The sequence below is a fragment of the Mugil cephalus genome, chromosome 6 (assembly GCF_022458985.1).
Source record: "Mugil cephalus isolate CIBA_MC_2020 chromosome 6, CIBA_Mcephalus_1.1, whole genome shotgun sequence".
Lineage (NCBI taxonomy): Eukaryota > Metazoa > Chordata > Actinopteri > Mugiliformes > Mugilidae > Mugil > Mugil cephalus.
This window is the reverse complement of record NC_061775.1, coordinates 28,938,063-28,958,379: the sequence shown is the minus strand read 5'-3', so window position 1 is coordinate 28,958,379 and position 20,317 is coordinate 28,938,063. Positions and strand designations below refer to the sequence as shown.

The 20,317-nt window shown below is 42.7% G+C and overlaps 1 protein-coding gene across 1 annotated transcript in view; it reads left to right on the top strand.

Moving 5' to 3' along the window:
* The first annotated feature begins 615 nt into the window (after positions 1-615).
* Positions 616-20,317, top strand: part of grin3bb (glutamate receptor, ionotropic, N-methyl-D-aspartate 3Bb) — a 29,915-nt gene continuing 10,213 nt past the window's right edge. The window contains exons 1-2 of the mRNA XM_047587597.1: positions 616-1,121; positions 19,305-19,930. Coding sequence (XP_047443553.1) covers positions 663-1,121; positions 19,305-19,930 — 1,085 coding nt within the window. The 5' untranslated portion in view covers positions 616-662. The remainder of the gene's footprint in view (positions 1,122-19,304; positions 19,931-20,317) is intronic.

Sequence of the window (20,317 nt, the reverse complement as noted above, 5' to 3'; positions counted from 1 at the left end):
TTGTTGGGCTGGAAGAAGATTATATTTGATTTAAAATATAAAAGTCCTGCTGATGCTCGTCTGAACCTCTCGGGACAGAGGAAGTGAATTTCCCAGAGCAGGAGACAGTGGATGTGGGTGGTAGTTCAACGGTTCCACAGAGAAGAAGCAGAATTCCTCTTTGAAACCGGAGACAAGTTCATCATCAAACATCCTGGAGACGTCAATCAAAGCCTGTTCCTGTCATGACCTGATCTTACACTTTAATATTTATTTTATAGCGTATGAAACATTCACGTCCAGTTTATTTACTGATGCTTCAGACGCATTTAACCTCAGGTCAGTTCGTATTTCCACATTATTTCTACAGTAATATATTTCCCACACATTTCCTGATTTCTTTTGGTTTTCCTATGATGTCAAATCCTCCCCCACCTCCTCCAGACCTCCTAACCCCCCTCAGCCACACTATCTTCCTCCTCCTCTCCTGTGTCACTTCTCCATTTCCTCCTACTTCTCTCCTCTTGTTTTTGGGACACCTCCTCTCCCCTCCCGTCTCCTCCCTCCCCCCTCCTCCCCCCTCCCTCCTCCTCCCCTCGACAGCAGACGCGTCCTCTCGGTGTTTCCTCGGAGCGGCAGGAGGAACCGGAGGAGCGACAGAGCGATGCTGAGAGCGCGGCAGGATGTCTTCTTCCACCTGGACTTTTCTTTTCCTCCTCCTCCTCCTGCAGCTTCTCCTCGTTCCTCCGTGTTTCCTCCACCCGCAGCCGTGCCACCTCCTGGCGCGGATCGGACACACGGTGCGCGTCGGTGCGCTCCTGCCGGCGCAGCGGGCGGCTCGCCTCCGGGTCCAAGCGGCGCTGAGCCGCGTCACGGCCGCGATGGGTCGGGACCCGGACCCGGAGCGGGTCAACTTTTTGCCCTACAACCTGAGCCTGGAGCTGGTGTCGCGGCAACTGGTCGCCGCAGACCCGGAGTCCGTGTTCCGGTGCGTGTGTCAGGGTGTGGTGGTGCAGGGAGTGTCCGCGGTGCTCGCCTTCCCGCAGAGCCGCGACGAGCTGCTACAGGTGGACTTCCTGGCCTCGTTCCTGGAGATCCCGTTCCTCAGCGTCATGGAGCACGGAGAGCCGCTCCGCACCCAGGTAAGCCTCGTGTTCACCTGGATCACCTCGGCACCTGCACCCGGTCTGTCCCCGTGCTGGTCCCTTAGTTTGATCCATTTGACCTTGACCTGTTTGTGTCTGAAGGTTCGTGTGAGAAGCTTCTGTTTGTTTGTTTGTTTGTTTGTTTGTGTAAATAAAAGTTGACCCTTCAGGTTTAAGGTCAGTTCTTCAACAGTTTGATCTTCTGTGAATCCCCGTGAAGATGAGAATGCTGATAGGAAGGATCTCCTGGTTCTGGTCCAGGTCTCTCTGGTTTCTCAATAATGAGTTCTGTTTGTTTCTAGAGTTGCTGGTGGGCAGAATGATTTGGTGGTTCTGGTTCTGTTAAGTCTTACTGGTTCTGGAGTCACTCTGATGAAGGGCTATCACAGATTCATTTACTTCAAATAATAACCTCATGATTAAAGTAATTCTTTATCATGTGACGTTGGAGCTCGTTCTCTAGTTTCCTATGACAGTAAAACACATGAGGACGAGTTTAAATGAGTCAGGTCTTTTCACAGGAACATGTTCTACAATAACAATATTCATTTAGATAAATATGAACCCGTGTGAGCCCCTGAAACTTTTCATTTTTATTGATCTTAATTAAACCAATGAATTTACCTTCAATCAGAAGCAGGAAGCTCCTGATTGAATCTGAATAAACGTGTGGTTTCATAGAAGCTTTAGAGTAAAAGCCTGAGTGTGTCGATGGGATTATCTCTGCAGGATTTTCATTTCCACGCTGAAAACAATCCAGTTAAAGCTGCAGCAGGATCCGTTTCTTGTTCTTTAATCGTGTCCTTCACGGAGCAGCAGGAGTTTTAGTATTATTACAGGACCTGGACCTGGACCTGGACCTGGATCTGGATCTGGATCTAGACCTGGACCGGGATCTGGACCTGGATCTGGACCTGGACCTGGATCTGGATCTGGATCTGGATCTGGATCTGGACCTGAACCTGGATCTGGATCTAGACCTGGACCGGGATCTGGACTTGGACCTGGACCTGGATCTAGACCTGGACCTGGACCTGGACCTGGATCTGGATCTGGATCTGGACCTGGACCTGGACCTGGATCTAGACGCAGACCTGGACCTAGACATAGACCTGGACCTGGACCTGGACCTGAATCTAGATGCAGACCTGGACCTGGACCTTCATTATTATGAATTATTATTATTATTATTATTATGAAAAAACATAGAAATAAATTAGTGTAAATATGTAAAATGTGTTTTGAGAAGGAATGAAGCAGTGAAACATGTTGAAGACGCGTTTAAATTCTATACTGTTTGTATTTATGGTATTAGCTTAGATTGTTTCAGGGCCAGGAATTAGGTAGAAATAGGTATTGTTTTCATGACTTATTGAATTGTTGTCTTGATGTTGTGGATCTCCATTTATAAGCTGAGAAGACGTCTATGAACAGATAGTTTACGTTCAGTGACCTTAACCCTAAACATGACTGGTCAACACTGCTAAACGTGCTCTTGAAAGGGTTGGGTTTGGGTTTGGGTGGTTCACAGATAAAAGTGGTTTACTTGAACAGAACCAGGAGGAAAATGAAAATGGGGAAATATTTATGAATGAATGATGTCGATAATATTCTAAAAGTAGACATTACTGATTCTAGAGAACAGGTTTAAAATGAGCTGTGACTCAGGTTCTGATGTGTTCTGTTTTTAATTCAACAGATTTAAAGGTGAGATCAATGTCAGTTTGATTAGTTCGCCACTGTTCAGTTGAAAAAGTCACATCAGTGTGTTTAGAGATTTCTGAGCGTAGGGATAATCCACAAACCAACAGCAGAGAGGACACGGAGGAAAGGACCGACTGAAACTATGGCCCCTCTGAGTCTGTCTCCTGCAGGGGTTTGGCTAAGCTTTATTTCTCCCGTTTCTTCGTTCTGTATCAAACTGATTATCATACGTCCATAACCCCTGATCAGCCGCAGCCTCCTGTCAATGACTGACTTCGTTCTGATTCTGGACATGAGGTGAAATGTGAGATCTCTTGACGGTGGCGGACAGGATCAATCTCAGGTCAGACATGAATCAAGGTCACAATCAGCGCTCAGTTGGTTTTAAATGTGGTGTTTCAGTTTGACAGAATTGTCTGGTCAGCAGATATTTAAATCCCTGTCTGCAGGTCCAACCCGGACCTAGGGCCCTGAGACAAATAGGATTAGTTCACTACCAAACAACCTAGAAACCAGCAGATTCTTGTTGGACGTGACTCCACGAGTCCTGCTGTTTGTTGTTGTTGATTTCTGGATTCTCTGAAGAAGCTCCAACATCTGTTGAGAGACTCGGAGGAAAACCAGCTCCTGTTTGATGTTTCCATCTCTGATTCCTCTGATCAGGTCTCAGTCAGTCAACAACTATGTTTTTATTCAGTTTTTCTTCCTCATCATCTGTCTCGCACAGAGCAGCAGCTGAAACATATGAACACCCTCTGGTGGCTGATGGTTAACTTTGTTGCACTGCAGATGTCGCTCTTTTAAACCTGAATGACTTTTAAACCAAATTAAGTCTGATAGGGTCAGGGTTCAGGGTGCACCCTTCCTCCCAGGTCGACCTTTATTTCCCATGATTGGGCCTTTTGTAGCAGACTGGTTCTTATTGTTTCTGTGGTTGAAGTTGGATCTTCCCTGATCTTATGAGGAGGCCTACTGCAGTGAAGCTTGGAGGGACTCCTAAACACTTTTGGAGGTACCTATTGATCTTCCTCTACATTCCTTCAACATATGTCAGTGGAACTTCATACACAGTCAGAAGCCACATGAGTTTTGATAGAACCATCAATCATCTTTCAAATCTTCTCAGTCATTCCTCCGTCTGCTTTTCTGTACTGGTGATGTTGTTCCTGTCGGTAGGTGAGTCATCAAACCACTTTCCAAGGCACTTGATTGGATTCTCCTCTATCAATGGAACCACTTCCCTTTCCACGTGCACCTTGAACCTGTTGGTCAGTTTCCTGATCGGCTTAAACTTCATGATCGATCAGATGGAGACATCCAGGGAAGAAACATTAAACACCATCTGTTTTCATGTTAAATTCAGCTCGATGGTGAAACGACTAAATCTTTTAATCCTTCTTAAAATGAGCAGCAGCAGATTAGTTTCCCATCATGCATCACTCGTCTCTTTGTCTGACCTCAGAGATCTAAACACACCTGACTGAGACTCTGATTAAACTGCAGAACCAGGAATGTTTGATAGAAATCATTAATTAACGTTGTTCTCTGTGTCTTGAGGGAAAACTTTAGCTCAGACAAACATGAACTCATCCTTCAAGCATTGATTGTTCAACAATCAGCTTGACTCCCTTGTCACAGACTTAACGAGCTGATAAATAGTGATAACTGATCCCAGACCAGCCATTCAACATACACACATTAAACACACATTAAACACATATTGAACACACGGTAACAGACAATGAGCTGGAGACTGAAGCGTAGAAAGTGAAACATCTGAAACTTCCTTCAGTCATTTTGGTAAATGAACAATCACGCCACCATAAAACTGAAGAGTTGCAAATGAACGTCTAAATATGAGACAGTTTCAGTTCCAGCTTTCACTCATTCACTTAGACATGGCAGCAGTGACGCCTTGTGAATGGATGGTTTTGGTTCTCTGCAGCTGGAGGGTTGGGGGTCAACAAGGACTCTGCCCTCACTGAAAAGCATCATCTGCATCTATGTTAATACACACTGGTGCTCAGTGGTGGTTGTGAGGCAATAGTTGTCTAACTCAGACATCGACTTTTTGTTTCCCCGCATCATTTTTATCTCCCCAGGAAATTTCCACAATGTTTTATTATGTTGGTTCATCCCAAAGCTAAAGCTTCTGTTGCCAGTGAACACGATAACGAGAACTCCAACTGTAATTACCCATAGGCCTTAATAAGCCACAGTTGTTCTCCTATAATAAAATATGTTGTTACAAACACGTAACATATTGTCATTGTGATAGATAGATAGATAGATAGATAGATAGATAGATAGATAGATAGATAGATAGATAGATAGATAGATAGATGGATAGATAGATAGATAGATAGATAGATAGATAGATAGATAGATAGATAGATAGACAGATAGACAGATAGATAGATAGATAGATAGATAGATAGATAGATAGATATGGAGTATGTTTAATCATTCAACGATAGCTGGATACTTATGCTAACCTTGAACAGCTCCTGACAACACACACTCTCCCTCTTGTTATTAGTGTTTGTTATCTTGTATGTTAGTTGTTATTGCCACAGCATTGACACCACTGAGTTTACCATCCTCTTGCCTCATCATGTCTCCTCATGACTATTATTTGTCTTTTCCTCCTCTCTAAAAGGTTGAATAGATGCCATTTTTCTTACTGTAGAGTCACAACTGCGGTACCAGCAAATTGACTGAACTGAGCAGGGACCATTTGACGTCATTACCTAGACTGCATTGTGACATAAACAACAATGGCAACCTACAAATGAAGTTTCATTTTCAAATTTTATAAAAAATTAAGGCATCAGGGACATTTTGTGGCTCACATTAACATGATTGACACCAACATTAATTTTATGAAGCCTACAAGTAATTATCGTAGGGGTTCCTTTAAAAACATTCTGGGTTGATTAGTTGCTGTCACTGCTCAGCCTGCAGGTCTGAGAGTGTTCTTTGCCTATAGGCACATTAGTCGTGTTTATACATTTGTTTGTCTATGTGTTTTATGCATGGTTTATTTATTTATGCTGGGTGCTGTCTCAACAGTGTAAATCAACACATCCACTTTTTTTGATTCTCCATCCAAGTGTGATGAGCCTTTTAAGTCTTTAACGTTATTATGTGGTCAGCAGTAAAACGGTAAATCTGTAGCCGGCATTAAGAATTAAAAAATAGGAAATGGTTCCATCACATGAAGTCTGGGTGGGTGTTAAATGTGTTTTAACCCCCTCACAGAATAAACACCAGCTGTGGTCATAAGCAGGTGTAGAGAGAAAAGTCTGGACCAGTTTTCATTGTGAAATTAAAAATGCTGATCCCATAAAGACTGATATGGGAGTGACAGGTCTCTGTAGAGAGAGTAGTCTGCACCAGTGGTCATAGAAACTGAAACCAAATGATGTGATGTGTGGAGTTTGGTGATTTTGGTTAATGGTCGATTCCTCGGCTCAACAGTTTTTAATCTATTTCCGGGTGTGAGTTAAGAGAAGCGGTAACCATAGCAACGTGACCACCTTTGAAACTGTCACTGATGTAGATCGTGTCAGGTGGACGAGGCTACGTCTAGTTGTAGTTTTAAGTGATGATATAGCTGGTGAAACGGATTTCTACCAATCTGTCATTCTACTTAAACCATCTGTCAACATTTCACTGAAGCATCCGACTCTACTCACTCAGAACTTCAATCCTGGCAAAAATCCACCCAAACAAATGTATGTTCCTGAAGCTATACACATATACAGTATATGTACGTCGGGGTCACGGCCCAGCAGTGATTTAGTTTCTTGGCCAATGTTTGATACCAACCTTCATTCCTTTTTGCTTCCTCTGTTAATTCTTCCGAAATAATCCCTCCTTGTTTGTAAAGTCCTGATGATTAGCCCATCCACATTTTTCTGCTGTGAACATTTCCCTCAGTTCCATAGTAACACATTCTCCCAACCAGTCTGTCATCACAGACACCTGAGTTTCAACAGGTCCAATCACTGTCTTTGTTTCCTCTCAGTTACATCAGAGGTTTATTTCTTTCTCTGTTTGTTGTTGTTGTTTTGTATTTCATATGATTTCCAGAAATCTGACAGATGGTTTCTGCTCAGTGACTCGGTGTTGCTGTGTTTCAGTTGAAATAAATCCTTTCAGCACAAACATCTATTTACTATTTAGAGGATTATCCATCCACCAGCTCTGCAGGCTTCACGGAGGTTTCTCTGATCTAACCATCAACAACGAAACAAGTTTTATTTGCTTCAAGGAAGGAAGTGAATTCAACAATAAAACATGAGGAAAGAAAGAGAAAGAAGTGGATGAGCCATCAACAAACACATCACATCTAAACTATCGTATCTAGACTGAATAAATGAAACACAGCAAATGAAGCTGACTAAACTGAACCAGTCACTGTCAGGTCCAGAGGATGGTAAAATGTTGATGTTAGACCTCGGAGGAGGGCTTGGTGTCCATGAACAGGCCGACCAGAGGTGAGGTCTGGGTGGTAGATGATTCGGGGATAAGAAACATCATCTGTCCTTCTTCTCCATCGTTGAGAAGGAGCTTTAGGTAGAGAAGTAGAGTAACAGGTAGAAGAAGAGTCAGGGGGGTGAGAAGACAATCATGAGATCCTAACTGACTCTCACTAACCTCTGGGTGATGGTTCAGAGCCTTTTCACAGACAGTAGATCCCGGAGAAAACAATAACTGTGTGGTTCTTGTGGGTTAGGGTGTATGAGGCGGAAGGTGAGCTGGGAGGATCTGAGCCCATCTGAAGGGAGGTGATGCTAAAGGTGAAGCCTGATTTAACCAACTGCTAACGTGAAGGCTAGGACTGTGACGTTGGATGATGAGAGTGGTTTAACTCACCAGGGTAACCTATACACATATACTGGGAATGTTGACCTGTTTGCTAGCTACCAGCTAACATTAGCATGATACCTATAGCATGAAGACACAGTCAGAACCTCAGACAAGAAGTGGACATGTGTCTCTGAAATTCGTCCAGGTCACAGGTTATTTCTTTTTAAAGTGAAGTTAATACTGGTCATGGCTTATTTTCTCTCTCAGTCAACTCATTAATAATAATTATTTTGTTAAATACAGCTAAAATGAACCATATTCGTGATGGCAGTACTACATGTAAAGTCAGTGTTTGTATGTTGCCTGCAATAGAAGATTTATGTTGAAATGAGCTTGGTGTTGAAGCTTCAACTAATGTGTGTTGTGTTTTATCTTCCTCTGTGATTTTTGTTAAATCAAGTCAGTTTAACTTCAGAAGGTTTTCTAGACTGCCTCTTTAAATTCAGGACGGTTTCCTTTAGCACCACCTTCAGGACAGAGAGAACAAAATAACTAGGAGAGAAATGAGAGGAAAATATATTTCCATCAGAGAGTTGATGCTCTTTGAAGCTCGTCTCCGTCTGCTGCCAATTAAATTCCCTTAATGAAAAGATTAATATTTCTACGCTGAGAAGAAGAGAGTTCACAGAGGGGGGAGGAGGAGGAAGATTAGGAGGAGGAGGAGGGAGGGATGTTGGTGTTGGTGGTGGTGATGGTGGTGGTGGGGGGGGGTGTCTCTGGTTTGTCTCTAGTTTGTCTCTGGTTTGTCTCTAGTTTGTCTCTGGTTTGTCTTTTCCACTTATCTCTAGAGTCCCGGTCACTTCTTGTTTTGTTTGTCTATTAAAAACTGTGAAATGGACAGAGTTCAGGAAGACATTTTATTTGTGGGGTTGACCTTTGACCTGGACTTCAGCCACAGATTTACACCTGTGTAGAAAAACACCAGTAAACTAGTAAATGATCTGATCTGATGGAGGAATTTTAGTAATTGAGTTTTGACTGATTTGGTTGTCCTGAGTAGTTTGGGGCAGTTTACTGCAGACATGAACCAGTAACCCAGTCTGTTGATGGGATGTGGTTTGCAGTGTCCAGGTTTCTCCCTTTAAACCCTGAGATGACTTTAATTCTCTTAGAAATAAAACTGTTTGCATCATTTTACCTTTCCTCCAACCTCAGCTTGCAGCCTCCACCTCTCTGATTGAACAGAAGGAGAAATGTTTAAAGACTCAGAATCACTGGAACATCAATAATTCAAACTGGATGTGAGTTCAGCATCAAAGAGAAAAATTAACAGGAGCCCAGAGCGAAGCAGGCGTCTCCATCAGGACAAGACATAGAGCAACAACCATCCAATCAGCATCAAGCTGTGGTCCACGGAGGGTGACTGGCTCCACCCCTCTGGGTGATTTCAATATGACTGCTGATGACCTAAAGACTGTAGGTGCTGTGATGTCATCTCACACACTACTCCATCATAAGTGACCTGTTCATTCTAAGACGACTTCATGAAACTCAGTCCGAATATTATGATTTTATGGAGGGAACAAGTCAGACACACTCAAATATAAACTCATCTAGTGTCGACCTGACTGGTTCCCGGAGCTACTGCTGGTTCATCTCTTCTTTATCACCTGCTCATCCAGTGTCTGGTCTGAACCTGGCCGGCTGCCATCTTTAACCAGCATGCATCCTGCCTTAGGAGCCTGTGAGTATCAGTTAATTCATCAGCTGACCTTTGCTTGAGGAACATAGGTTCACGGAGGAGACACCTCCTGGAAGATGTGTTTTGGCCATATCCCACCATGAGGAGATGATGATCCAGGATATGATGGAGGGATTATATTTCCCATCTGGCCTGTGAACGCCTGGGGCTTCCTCTGCAGGAGCTGGTGGAAGTGATTAGGGAGAGGACCGTCTTTCGGACTTAGTACAAATGCTAATTTTCAGCCGTAGTCCCAAGGCAGCTACACAACACAGACAGAGAAGACTTTAAAACAACAATCATACAACAGAAAATTACAGGACCAGACACAGACAGACAGTATCGAACCAGACTTGGACCAAGAACCACAGAATATGTATCAGATTAAGAAAAGTATTTAGGCTATGTGAGTACATGTCTGGTTTACTTTTAACCAGTCTGAGTTTTTGTTTTTTTTTTTTAAGTAAGACCCTGGTGCTGGTGTTTTTAGTCTTCAAAGAAACAAGAAGTCTCTCGGATGAAAATATATAGAAATATTAATTCAGTTCAATTCAGTTTTATTTATGTAGCGCCAATAACAATATAAATCATCTCAAGACGCTTCACAAAAACCAGCCTGAAACCTCCAGAGCAGCCTGAGGGAAAAACTCCCTTTAACAGGAAGAAACCTGGAGCAGAACCAGCTCATATGGAGGAACCATCTGCTGAAGACCAGCCGGGTAGAACCAGAGAAGATAGAGAAGAAGAAGAACAGGAGAAACTAGATAAACTAACTTCTGAGATCATAATGATCTGTTGGGACAGTATGGTACTATAAGGTGTAATATAGAGATATTCATTATTATTATTATTATCATGTTGTGGAATAATACCAGGAGGTCAGAAGAGGTGTAACGTATTATTTGATTTCATTGTCAATACTTGTTAAAGATATTTGTCTGATTATGAAAATAATAAAACCAAACCAATGATATAGTTTTTATTTGACTTGGTAGAGGACAGGAAGTAGAAGAGTGGAAGAGAACAAACTGAGATGTTCATCAGACACAATGTAAAGACACTATACAGCTGCAGTCATATTAGTTATGGTTAGGGTTACTTAGTTACCAGCTGACTAAAGATGTTGACAGATTAAATCAAGTAGTTGATATTGAGGTTCAGGTTTTGATGTCATGTCTCCGTCTACATGTCAAGTCATTACCTTGGTTTCATCAGAACTAATTTATTAGTTACCTCCGTGTCCTCTTCTCTGACCAGAAACCAGCCGGAAGAAGTAATTATCCTTATTGTTTGATTCTGACCCATTAGAACCTGGTTAGAACAGGACTGAGCCTATGAGGATGTCCAGAGAACGGTCCCTGTTCAGTGATGAGATCTTTAATCTTCATGCTTTCATTCCTTTAAATCTGCTGGGTACCCGAACAGAACCATTTCCCTGGAACTTATTTAACATCTTGGCTCAGCCGTCAGCAGCTCAGAGCCAAACAACTTTTTCTAAATCTACTGTCCACAAGCTGAAACACTCACAGCTTTATTGAGCCCTGAATATATTCAGCTTAAACTGATCCAACTCTCTGTGATTTAGTTCACAACTTCTTGGTTGACTCAGCTTTTTTAAAGACATTAAACTAAATCATGAATAACAGAGAGAGACAGACTCTTATCCTTTTTAATTTTGAAAAGAAAGGGACTCTGCTAGTGATCTGATAATCTTTTTTCACTGACTGAATTTACATCTCAGACTGATCTCCATCGGTTAAGCAGACGTGTTTAAAATGTTGTGGTGCATTGTGGGATTGCTGGATTATGAACTCCACTGAGCATGGTGAAAAAATCTAGTGTACGTCTGAGTCAATTCAATTCAATTCAATTCAATTCAGTTTTATTTATATAGCGCCAATAACAATACAAATCGTCTCAAGATACTTCACAAGGCCTTAAGGCCACGGTGGCAGGAAAAACTCCTTTTCAGTGTTAGGGTCACACTAGGCTTTTTTCTACAACGGCATTCATAATGTCAGCTGTAATCTCCATCTGTGTTATACATACATGATGTAAATGTAAATGTACTTTAATTATACGCCCTTTACAACAATCCTTTTGGTGTACCAAAGTGCTTTACAGCAGGTTATAAATAAAGAGAAGAATAAGTAAAAACAATAAATGAACAGTGAAAACAATAAAATACAACAAAATCAAAAAGATAAAATAAGATAAAAGTGTTATCATCCTACAGGGTATTAAAAGCCACCCTAAATAAGTAGGTTTTTAGCCTAGACTAGAAGAGGCCCAGGTCAGAAATAAGACGCATCTCGGCGGGTAACTTATTCCAGAGCCTGGAACAGAAAAGGCTTCGTCACCGCAGTGTTTGTATTTTGACCTGGGCACTTCCAGCTAAAGTTGACTTGTTGACCTCAGAGCTCTACCAGGATAACGCAGAGTTAAAAGCTCAGATAAATACGATGGGGCGAGGCCGTTAAGAGCTTTAAAAGTTTAAAATCAATTCTATAAAGGACATGAAGTCAACGAAGAGAGTTAAGAACAGGAGTGACACGTCTGTTTGTGTTGGTTAAAAGACGGGCGGCAGCGTTTTGCAGAAGTTGAAGGCGACTGAGAGAAGACTGGGAGACGCCGACATAAAGTGCATTGCAGTTGTCTAACCTTGAATGCATTAGGGCATGGACATCCTTCTCAGGGTTATGACGACTTAAAAACGGTTTGACTTTGGCCGGGAAAAAAAAAACTAGTCCTGACAACATTGTTAATTTGTTTGTCAAACCTCAGAGACTGTCAAAGGTCACTCCGAGATTTCTGAAGGATGAACTGAGCTTTGAAGACAAGGTGCCGAAGCCGATCATCACAGTATCCCCAAACACAACACATTCAGTTTTATCATCATTTAAATGAAGAAAATTTTGGGCCAACCACTGCTTAATATCAGCGATACGATCCACCAAAGGACATCGTGTACTATTCCTATTTGGCTTCACTGGCAGATAGATTTGTAAATCGTCTGCATAACAGTGAAAAGAAAGATTGTGCCTGGCTATAACTGGCCCAAGTGGTAACATGTACAATAAGAAGAGGATAGGGCCCTGACCACAGCATGTTTAAAGGCAGCTGGGACGGTTCCTAATCTAAGGCAGGAGTTAATAAAAATGAGGAGACTGGGCCCCACAGTGTTAAAAAACATTTTTAACACTTATTTTTAACACTGGTAGGGACAATATCCAGTGGGCAATTTGTAGGTTTCAGAGATTTCACTACGTCACAGAGAGAAGAGAGGGAAACCAGCTCAAACTGATCAAACACAGCAGAATGAGCTGGGCAACAGGCAAATCCTTATTTGTTCTCATAATGACTTTCTCACTGGTGTCTTTTCTGACAGAATCCACTTTGTCAACAAAATAATGAAGAAAATTCTCACAAGTGGCTATTGATACATCAGTCACAGCAGAAGTGCATGGGTTAACAACAGCATTTATTGTATCAAATAGCACCTTGGGACAATGACTGCTGCTAGAAATAATATTAGAGAGGTCCGAGATTTTGCTTCACGTACAGCTCTCTGATAATCAGTAAGACAGTCCCTTGACACTTCCAGAGACACATGCAGTTTGTCCTTCAGTCTGCGTTTCACCTGCCTGCAACGTTGCCTGATGTCACGGGTAGTGTCGTTCAGGGTCCGTTCTTGGCTTGGCAAATTTTGGCCTAAAAGGGGCAATGGAGTCCAGAATCCCAGCACAGGTGGAGTAGAAGGAGGAGAGAAAATGATCAGGACAGAGAGGGGAAGACAAGCCGTTCAAGGGAAGAAACTGTGAGTCATTGAAAGCAGCAGTAAATTCGTCGGCCATGGAGGGAGTGATGATACGCCACTGACAGGATGGAGCAAGAGGTTTGCTGACTGGTTGGGGGGGCTATCACTTCAAAAACGATAGGAAGATGATCTGAGATTGCAGTCTCAGAAATCTCTTTAAGGGAAACTGAGAGCCCAAAAGAAATAACAAGGTCCAATGTGTCCCCAAGATGGTGCGTTGGCTTATCCATGGATTGAATCAAAAAAAGTTGACAACAGGCTTTTGAAGTCAGTGGCGAATTGGTCAGATGGGCAACAAATGTGAACATTAAAATCTAATTATACCATGGTCCAGGTGAATCCTCGATTCTGATTGGCTGTGGGGTGTACATTAAAAATATAATGGACACCCATAAAGACGTTCCGGTAAAATGACTTGATGACAGCTCTAAATCATTGCATTGGCTCAAACGCTTTGGTAACCGTGGCAACATAAACAGACACAGACTCTTTTCAGTCAACCAAAGGAGGAGAATATAGTGCTGACAGCTTTAGGTGACTGAGAGCTGACACCCGCATTTCTGTATTAGCTCCTGTCTGCCTTCATTTCAAATCAAACTACCGGCCTGGCTGTGAAAAGGCATGTGCAGTCGATCTGTGCAATCATGGATTGATCAACCAATCGGAGAACGTTCATCCAGTGTAGACAGCCCCCTTCATTTGAATAACATTTCATCATTTCATGCTGAAATGCGTGCATCAATAATTAAAATACATAAATAAATAAATAGTATTTCTGGCATATATTTAGGTATTTATTTGATTATTTATGGCAGGTATTTATTCATTTATTCGTTTATTCATTTATTTATTTATTATGCCTGAATTGGTCCTCCATACTTTAGAGCTATAAACTGAAAGTAATGAGAATAGCCCCCAGTCTCCGTCTCCAGCAACGTCACTCGACCCAAACCGAACTCTATGGCAACGTGCTCAAGCAAGTAGCATGCAGCCATGCCTGCACCACTTCAGATCAGAACTCTACACACAGGCAAACACGGCTTCGGTAACGCAGGAAAGTGCGTTCCTATAGTCTAGCAAAGTAGTGTAGTTACCGATATTTTTACTATAATGCGTTACTTTACTTCATTACCCAAAACAGTAATATCATTACAGTAATCCGTTACTTTGTAACTCGTTACCCCCAACGCTGCTCTCAGGATTAAAGTCATCTCAGGGTTTAAAGGGAGAAACCTGGACACTGCAAACCACATCCCATCAACAGACTGGGTTACTGGTTCATGTCTGCAGTAAACTGCTCCAAACTACTCAGGACAACCAAATCAGTCAGGTAGTTTAAAAACTCAATTACTAAAATTCTTCCATCAGATCAGATCAGATCATTTACTTGTTTACTGGTATTTTTCTACACAGATGTAAATCTGTGGCCCAAGTCCAGGTCAAAGGTCAACCCCACAAATAAAATGTCTTCTTGAACTCTGTCCATTTCACAGTTTCTAATGGACAAACAAAGCAAGAAGTGACCGGGACCCGACAGATAAGTGGAAAAGACAAACCAGAGACAAACTAGAGAGAAACCAGTATGCATATTGGTCCAATTGACAACGCCATCTCCACTGCCCTCACACACCTAGACACTAAGGACTCTTAGGTCAGAAAGCTGTTCATAGACTTTAGCTCAGTGTTAAACACAATCATCCCCCAACAGCTGATCTACAAACTGGACTTCCTGGGACTCAACAACTCACTTTGCAACTGCTGGACTTCCAGACTGGGAGACCACAGGCAGTACAGGTCGGCAACAACATGTCCAGCACCATCACATCAAATGCACGGCAATGCACAACTCCAACCTCATCAAGTTTGAGGATGACACAACTCTGGTGGGTCTCATCAGTAACGGGGATGAGACGGACTACAGGAGTGAGGTGAGCCACCTGGACACGTGGTGCACACACAACAATCTCTTTCTGACTGTAGACAAGACAAAAGACTGGACTTCAGGAGAGCGCACACTCAGCATGCTTCAGTGTCAATCAACGGTGCTGCTGTGGAGACGGTGAGAACCACCAAGTTCCTGGGTGTCCACGTCACAGAGGACCTCTCCTGGGACACCAACACAGCATCACTGGCCAAGGAGGCTCAACAGCTCCTCTACTTCCTCCACAAACTGAGCAAAGCCAGAGCCCCAGCCCCCATCATGTGCACCTTCTACAGAGGCTCCATGGAGAGCATCCTAACCAGCTGCATCACAGTGTGGTACGGAGCCTGCACCACATCCTGGTCTAAGACACTCCAGCGCACAGTGAGAGCAGCCGAAAGGATAATCGGTGCCTCTCTCCCTTCCCTCTAGGACATTTACGACACCTGGCTCTCGCACAAAGCCCTCTGCATTACGGGCACATATTGCTACTGGACACAACATTACTGGCGACAACTCTGGACATTTATGCCTATGGCTCATCAAGACTGTGTGAATATGTACAGTATATACATACAGTGGGGGAAATAAGTATTTGATCCCCTGCTGAATTTGTAAGTTTGCCCACTTCCATAGAAATGATCAGACTCTGGTTTTTATGGTTGTTTACTGGTTATGGGTATAGACAGAATATCAGTCGAAAATGCATAAAAAACACACAATCTAAAAGTTATAAATTGTTATGTATTTTATTAAGGGAAATAAGTATTTGATCCCCAACAATTCACTTAGAATTCAGGCTCCTACAGATTGGCTGGTGCGCATGTGGCACACAGCTGTGCTCAGTCAACTAATTACCAATACTCCTGATCTTAACTCGTCATGTATATAAAGCACACCTGCTCTAAGAATCAGTTTCTTACATTCCAACTTCTACAGCACCATGGGCAAGACCAAAGAGCTGTCAAAAGATGTCAGGGACAAGATTGTAGACCTGCACAAGGCTGGTATAGGTTACAAAACCATCAGCAAAAGGCTTGGTGAGAAGGTGACAACTATTGGTGCCATTATTCGCAAGTGGAAGACCCATAAAAGGACCATCAACTGTCCTCGGTCTGGAGCTCCCCGCAAAATCTCGCCTCATGGAGTGAGGATGATGATGAGAAAGGTGAGGGAGCAGCCTAAAACAACACGGCAGGAGCTTGTTAATGATCTGGAAGCAGTTGGGACCTCCGTCACCAAGAAAACAGTTGGCAACACACTGCGCCGTTATGGATTGAACTCTTGTAGTGCCCGCAAGGTCCCCCTGCTCAAGAAGGCACATGTACAGGCCCGCCTTAAGTTTGCCAGTGAACATCTAAATGACTCAGAGAAGGCTTGGGAGAAAGTGCTGTGGTCTGACGAAACCAAAGTTGAGCTATTTGGCATTAACTCGACCCGCCGTGTTTGGAGGATGAAAAAACGTGAGTATGACCCAAAGAACACCATACCCACGGTTAAGCATGGAGGTGGAAACATCATGTTTTGGGGCTGTTTTTCAGCAAAGGGTACAGGGCAACTTCACCGCATTATGGGGCCAATGAATGCAGCCATGTACTGTAACATCTTGGACAAAAACCTTCTTTCCTCAGCAAGAACACTGAAGATGCCTCGTGGGTGGGTTTTCCAACATGACAATGACCCAAAACATACTGCCAGGACAACAAAGGAGTGGCTCAAGAAGAAGCATATTAAGGTCATGGAGTGGCCTAGTCAGTCTCCAGACCTTAACCCGATCGAAAACCTGTGGAGGGAGCTGAAGCTCCGAGTTTCCAAGAGGCAGCCAAGAAACTTGAAGGATTTAGAGACTGTCTGTAAAGATGAATGGGCCAAAATCCCTCCTGCGCTGTGTGCAAACCTGGTGACCAACTACAAGAAACGTCTCATCGCTGTGCTTGCCAACAAAGGTTTCTCTACAAAGTACTGACTTGTGTTGTGCTTGGGGATCAAATACTTATTTCCCTTAATAAAATACATAACAATTTATAACTTTTAGATTGTGTGTTTTTTATGCATTTTCTACTGATATTCTGTCTATACCCATAACCAGTAAACAACCATAAAAACCAGAGTCTGATCATTTCTATGGAAGTGGGCAAACTTACAAATTCAGCAGGGGATCAAATACTTATTTCCCCCACTGTATATTCATTCATTCCACCCATACTTTCTACACTATTCAACTCAGGGTTGCATCAGCCTCTTTATGTGCATTTTATACATACCCTTTCCAAAAAATTTGAATATCATGGAAAAGTTGTTTAATTTCCATAATTCCATTCAAAAAGCTAAACTTTCATAGATTATAGATCCAGGGCCCACAATTTAAATGATTTCAAGTATTTATTTGTTTATTTTTCTTCTTTTTAATCTATAATCTATGAAAGTTTAGCTTTTTGAATGGAATTATGGAACTTAAACAACTTTTCCATGATATTCTAATTTTTCGGAAAGGGTCTGTATTGTCATGCGTTACGTCATATTCTCCTTCGTCTACTTTGTATGTATTGGAGATATTTCTTTTTTTTTGCAATTATTTGTGAAAACAATTGATCTACAAGGTCACAACGTGTTGCAATGTGTTGACCTTGTAGATCAGCTATTTTCACAACTATAAATCTGGTTATTATACAAAAGCGTTGAGGTTAACTGTTGTTTAATGAATTGCAATGCTTGATATAACCTGTCAACCTTAATTCCAAATTCCAATACTTATTGACGTAAATTTATTATTAGACTGATATTTTCTTTTTCCTTTTTTTTCTTGCTAAAACTGACTCTTTTTGACTTTTCGTTGACTAAAACTAGACTGAAACTATCACATATAGAAGTGAGTAAAATGTGACTAAAACTAAAATAACTGCCACTGGTGATAATAATGCATTGGTTTTATACTGTGCTTTTCCACTCTCAGATGCTCAAAGCGCTTACAATTGTATTACATTATTCATTCACTTATACATACACCCTGGTGGTAGTGAACTGCCTCAGTAGTCACAGCTGGTGACTATCAAGGACACAACGGACAGACTAGGGTTAGGGCGGAATCAAACCACCAACTTTTCAGTTACTGGACGACCGCTCTACCTCCTGAGCTACTGCCGCCACAGCATGAGTTTTCTTCTGACATTTGACTGAAGCTAAATCTGTTTGTTTCTCAGCTGAGAAGCTTTTCATATCTTCTGAGGTTTCATCTTTTCATTCAGACTTTCTGAATCTTTGATCTTTTCTGTCTTATTTATTCACTTTGTACCTAAATACAGGCACATTGCAACTGATAATACTTTAGAAATTTATTAAGCTGTAGACAAAGTTTCTGTTCAACGTTTCCTTCCTTCTCATTTTGGTTTTCATGTAAATCTTCCTCAGAGTCAACAGAAACTAAAGAAGTGCTTCATTAGTTTGTTGTTGTGGTTCTGAAAGTTTGTTATGTTGCTGCTTCTGAGATGTTGAAGTAGGACTCTAATTACATTTTACTGATTCATTCATTCATCAACAGCTTCTCCAGGTCTGTTCTATGAACCCCTCTGATGTCTAGAACCCTAACCCCGTGTTACAGCTTCAGTTCATCATTAAGATATGTTAGCTTGATTATTTCTAATCTGCATAAACTCATTCATTGTTAATTAGAATGACAGTTCATGACCTAATCACTAATTACTAACGATGTCATGTTCAAAACAGGACACCTACAAACTTATTTGATCTCCTACATTTCCCAGAATTCCTTGGGAATAACAGACCCCTGTGTTGGTTATATTTAGCAGTGTAGAACGAGTCAGCTGTTTTTATTTCTCCCCAGGAAACGTTTTCTGCTTCAATCTGTGGAACCATACCATACCCTAATCATGTTCAGCAGACAAACTTCTTGAACTGGGTTCTTTACCTAATAGAACCAGAACAAGAACTAAAACCAGAACCAGGATCAGAATCAGAAGAGAATCCCCGAAGGGCAATTAGGAAGGTGGAGAGAGGTACATTAAAATAAGAGCAAGAGAATAAAATCACAAAAAGAATAAAATCACAAAAGTGGGTGGGAAAAAGACACGTATTATGAACAATGGCAGGTCTGCTGCCAGTAACAGAAGTCAGCCTGTGATGTTCTAACTCTGTTCTCTTTGTGGTCCTCTCGCTTATGTATAGAACCAGTTCCACCTCCAGATGGCGACCCGGGTCCCAGAGTCCAGTCTGTCCGATCTGTTGCTGACGGTTCTGCAGTGGTCCGGTTGGATGGAAGGTACTGTGGTTCTGTGTCGGGGTTGGGAGGATGCTGGAGGCCTGCTGAGGCTCCTGGACCATCAGAGTGATGCATCATGGGACGGCGGGGGCGGGGTTACCCTCCTGAATCTGACACAGTCTGCCCACGATGATACGCAGATCCACGACTTCCTGTCCCGACATTTTGGGCAGAACCGAGCATCGCCGGCATCGGTGCTGCTGTTTGGGGCCGACCCTCAGTGCGCGGCGGCGGTGCTACGTAGTGCCCAGGATCTGGGCCTGACTTTACCCATGGTCCACTGGGTTCTGGGCCAGCCGCTCAGCCCCGATGCTCTGCACGCCATCGGACTGCCACTCGGCCTGCTGGCCTACGGGGAGGTGGACAGGAAACCGCTGGACTTCTACGTCAGAGATGCTCTGCAGCTCATCACCAGGGCAGTCGCTGCTGCCACCGTGGTGAGACCAGACCTGGCTCTGATACAGAACATGGTCAACTGCTACGACAAACCCAACAAACACGAGGCACCGTCCTCAGGACGGTACCTGTCCAGGTGACCACCACATTCACGTCTGTTTGTCTCCAGGTGACTCTGGTCTGACGGAAAAACTGGTCTGAGACCCGCAGGTTGAGTTCAGAGCAGCTGTAACCAGAGAGTGTGATGAAGAGTGTGATGAAGGGTCTGATGAAGGGTCTGATGAAGGGTCTGATGAAGAGTGTGATGAAGAGTCTGATGAAGAGTGTAATGAAGAGTCTGATGAAGAGTGTGATGAAGAGTGTGACAAAGAGTGTGATGAAGAGTCTGACGAAGAGTGTGATGAAGGATCTGATGAAGAGTGTGACAAAGAGTGTGATGAAGAGTGTGATGAAGAGTGTGATGAAGAGTCTGACGAAGAGTGTGATGAAGGATCTGATGAAGAGTGTGACAAAGAGTGTGATG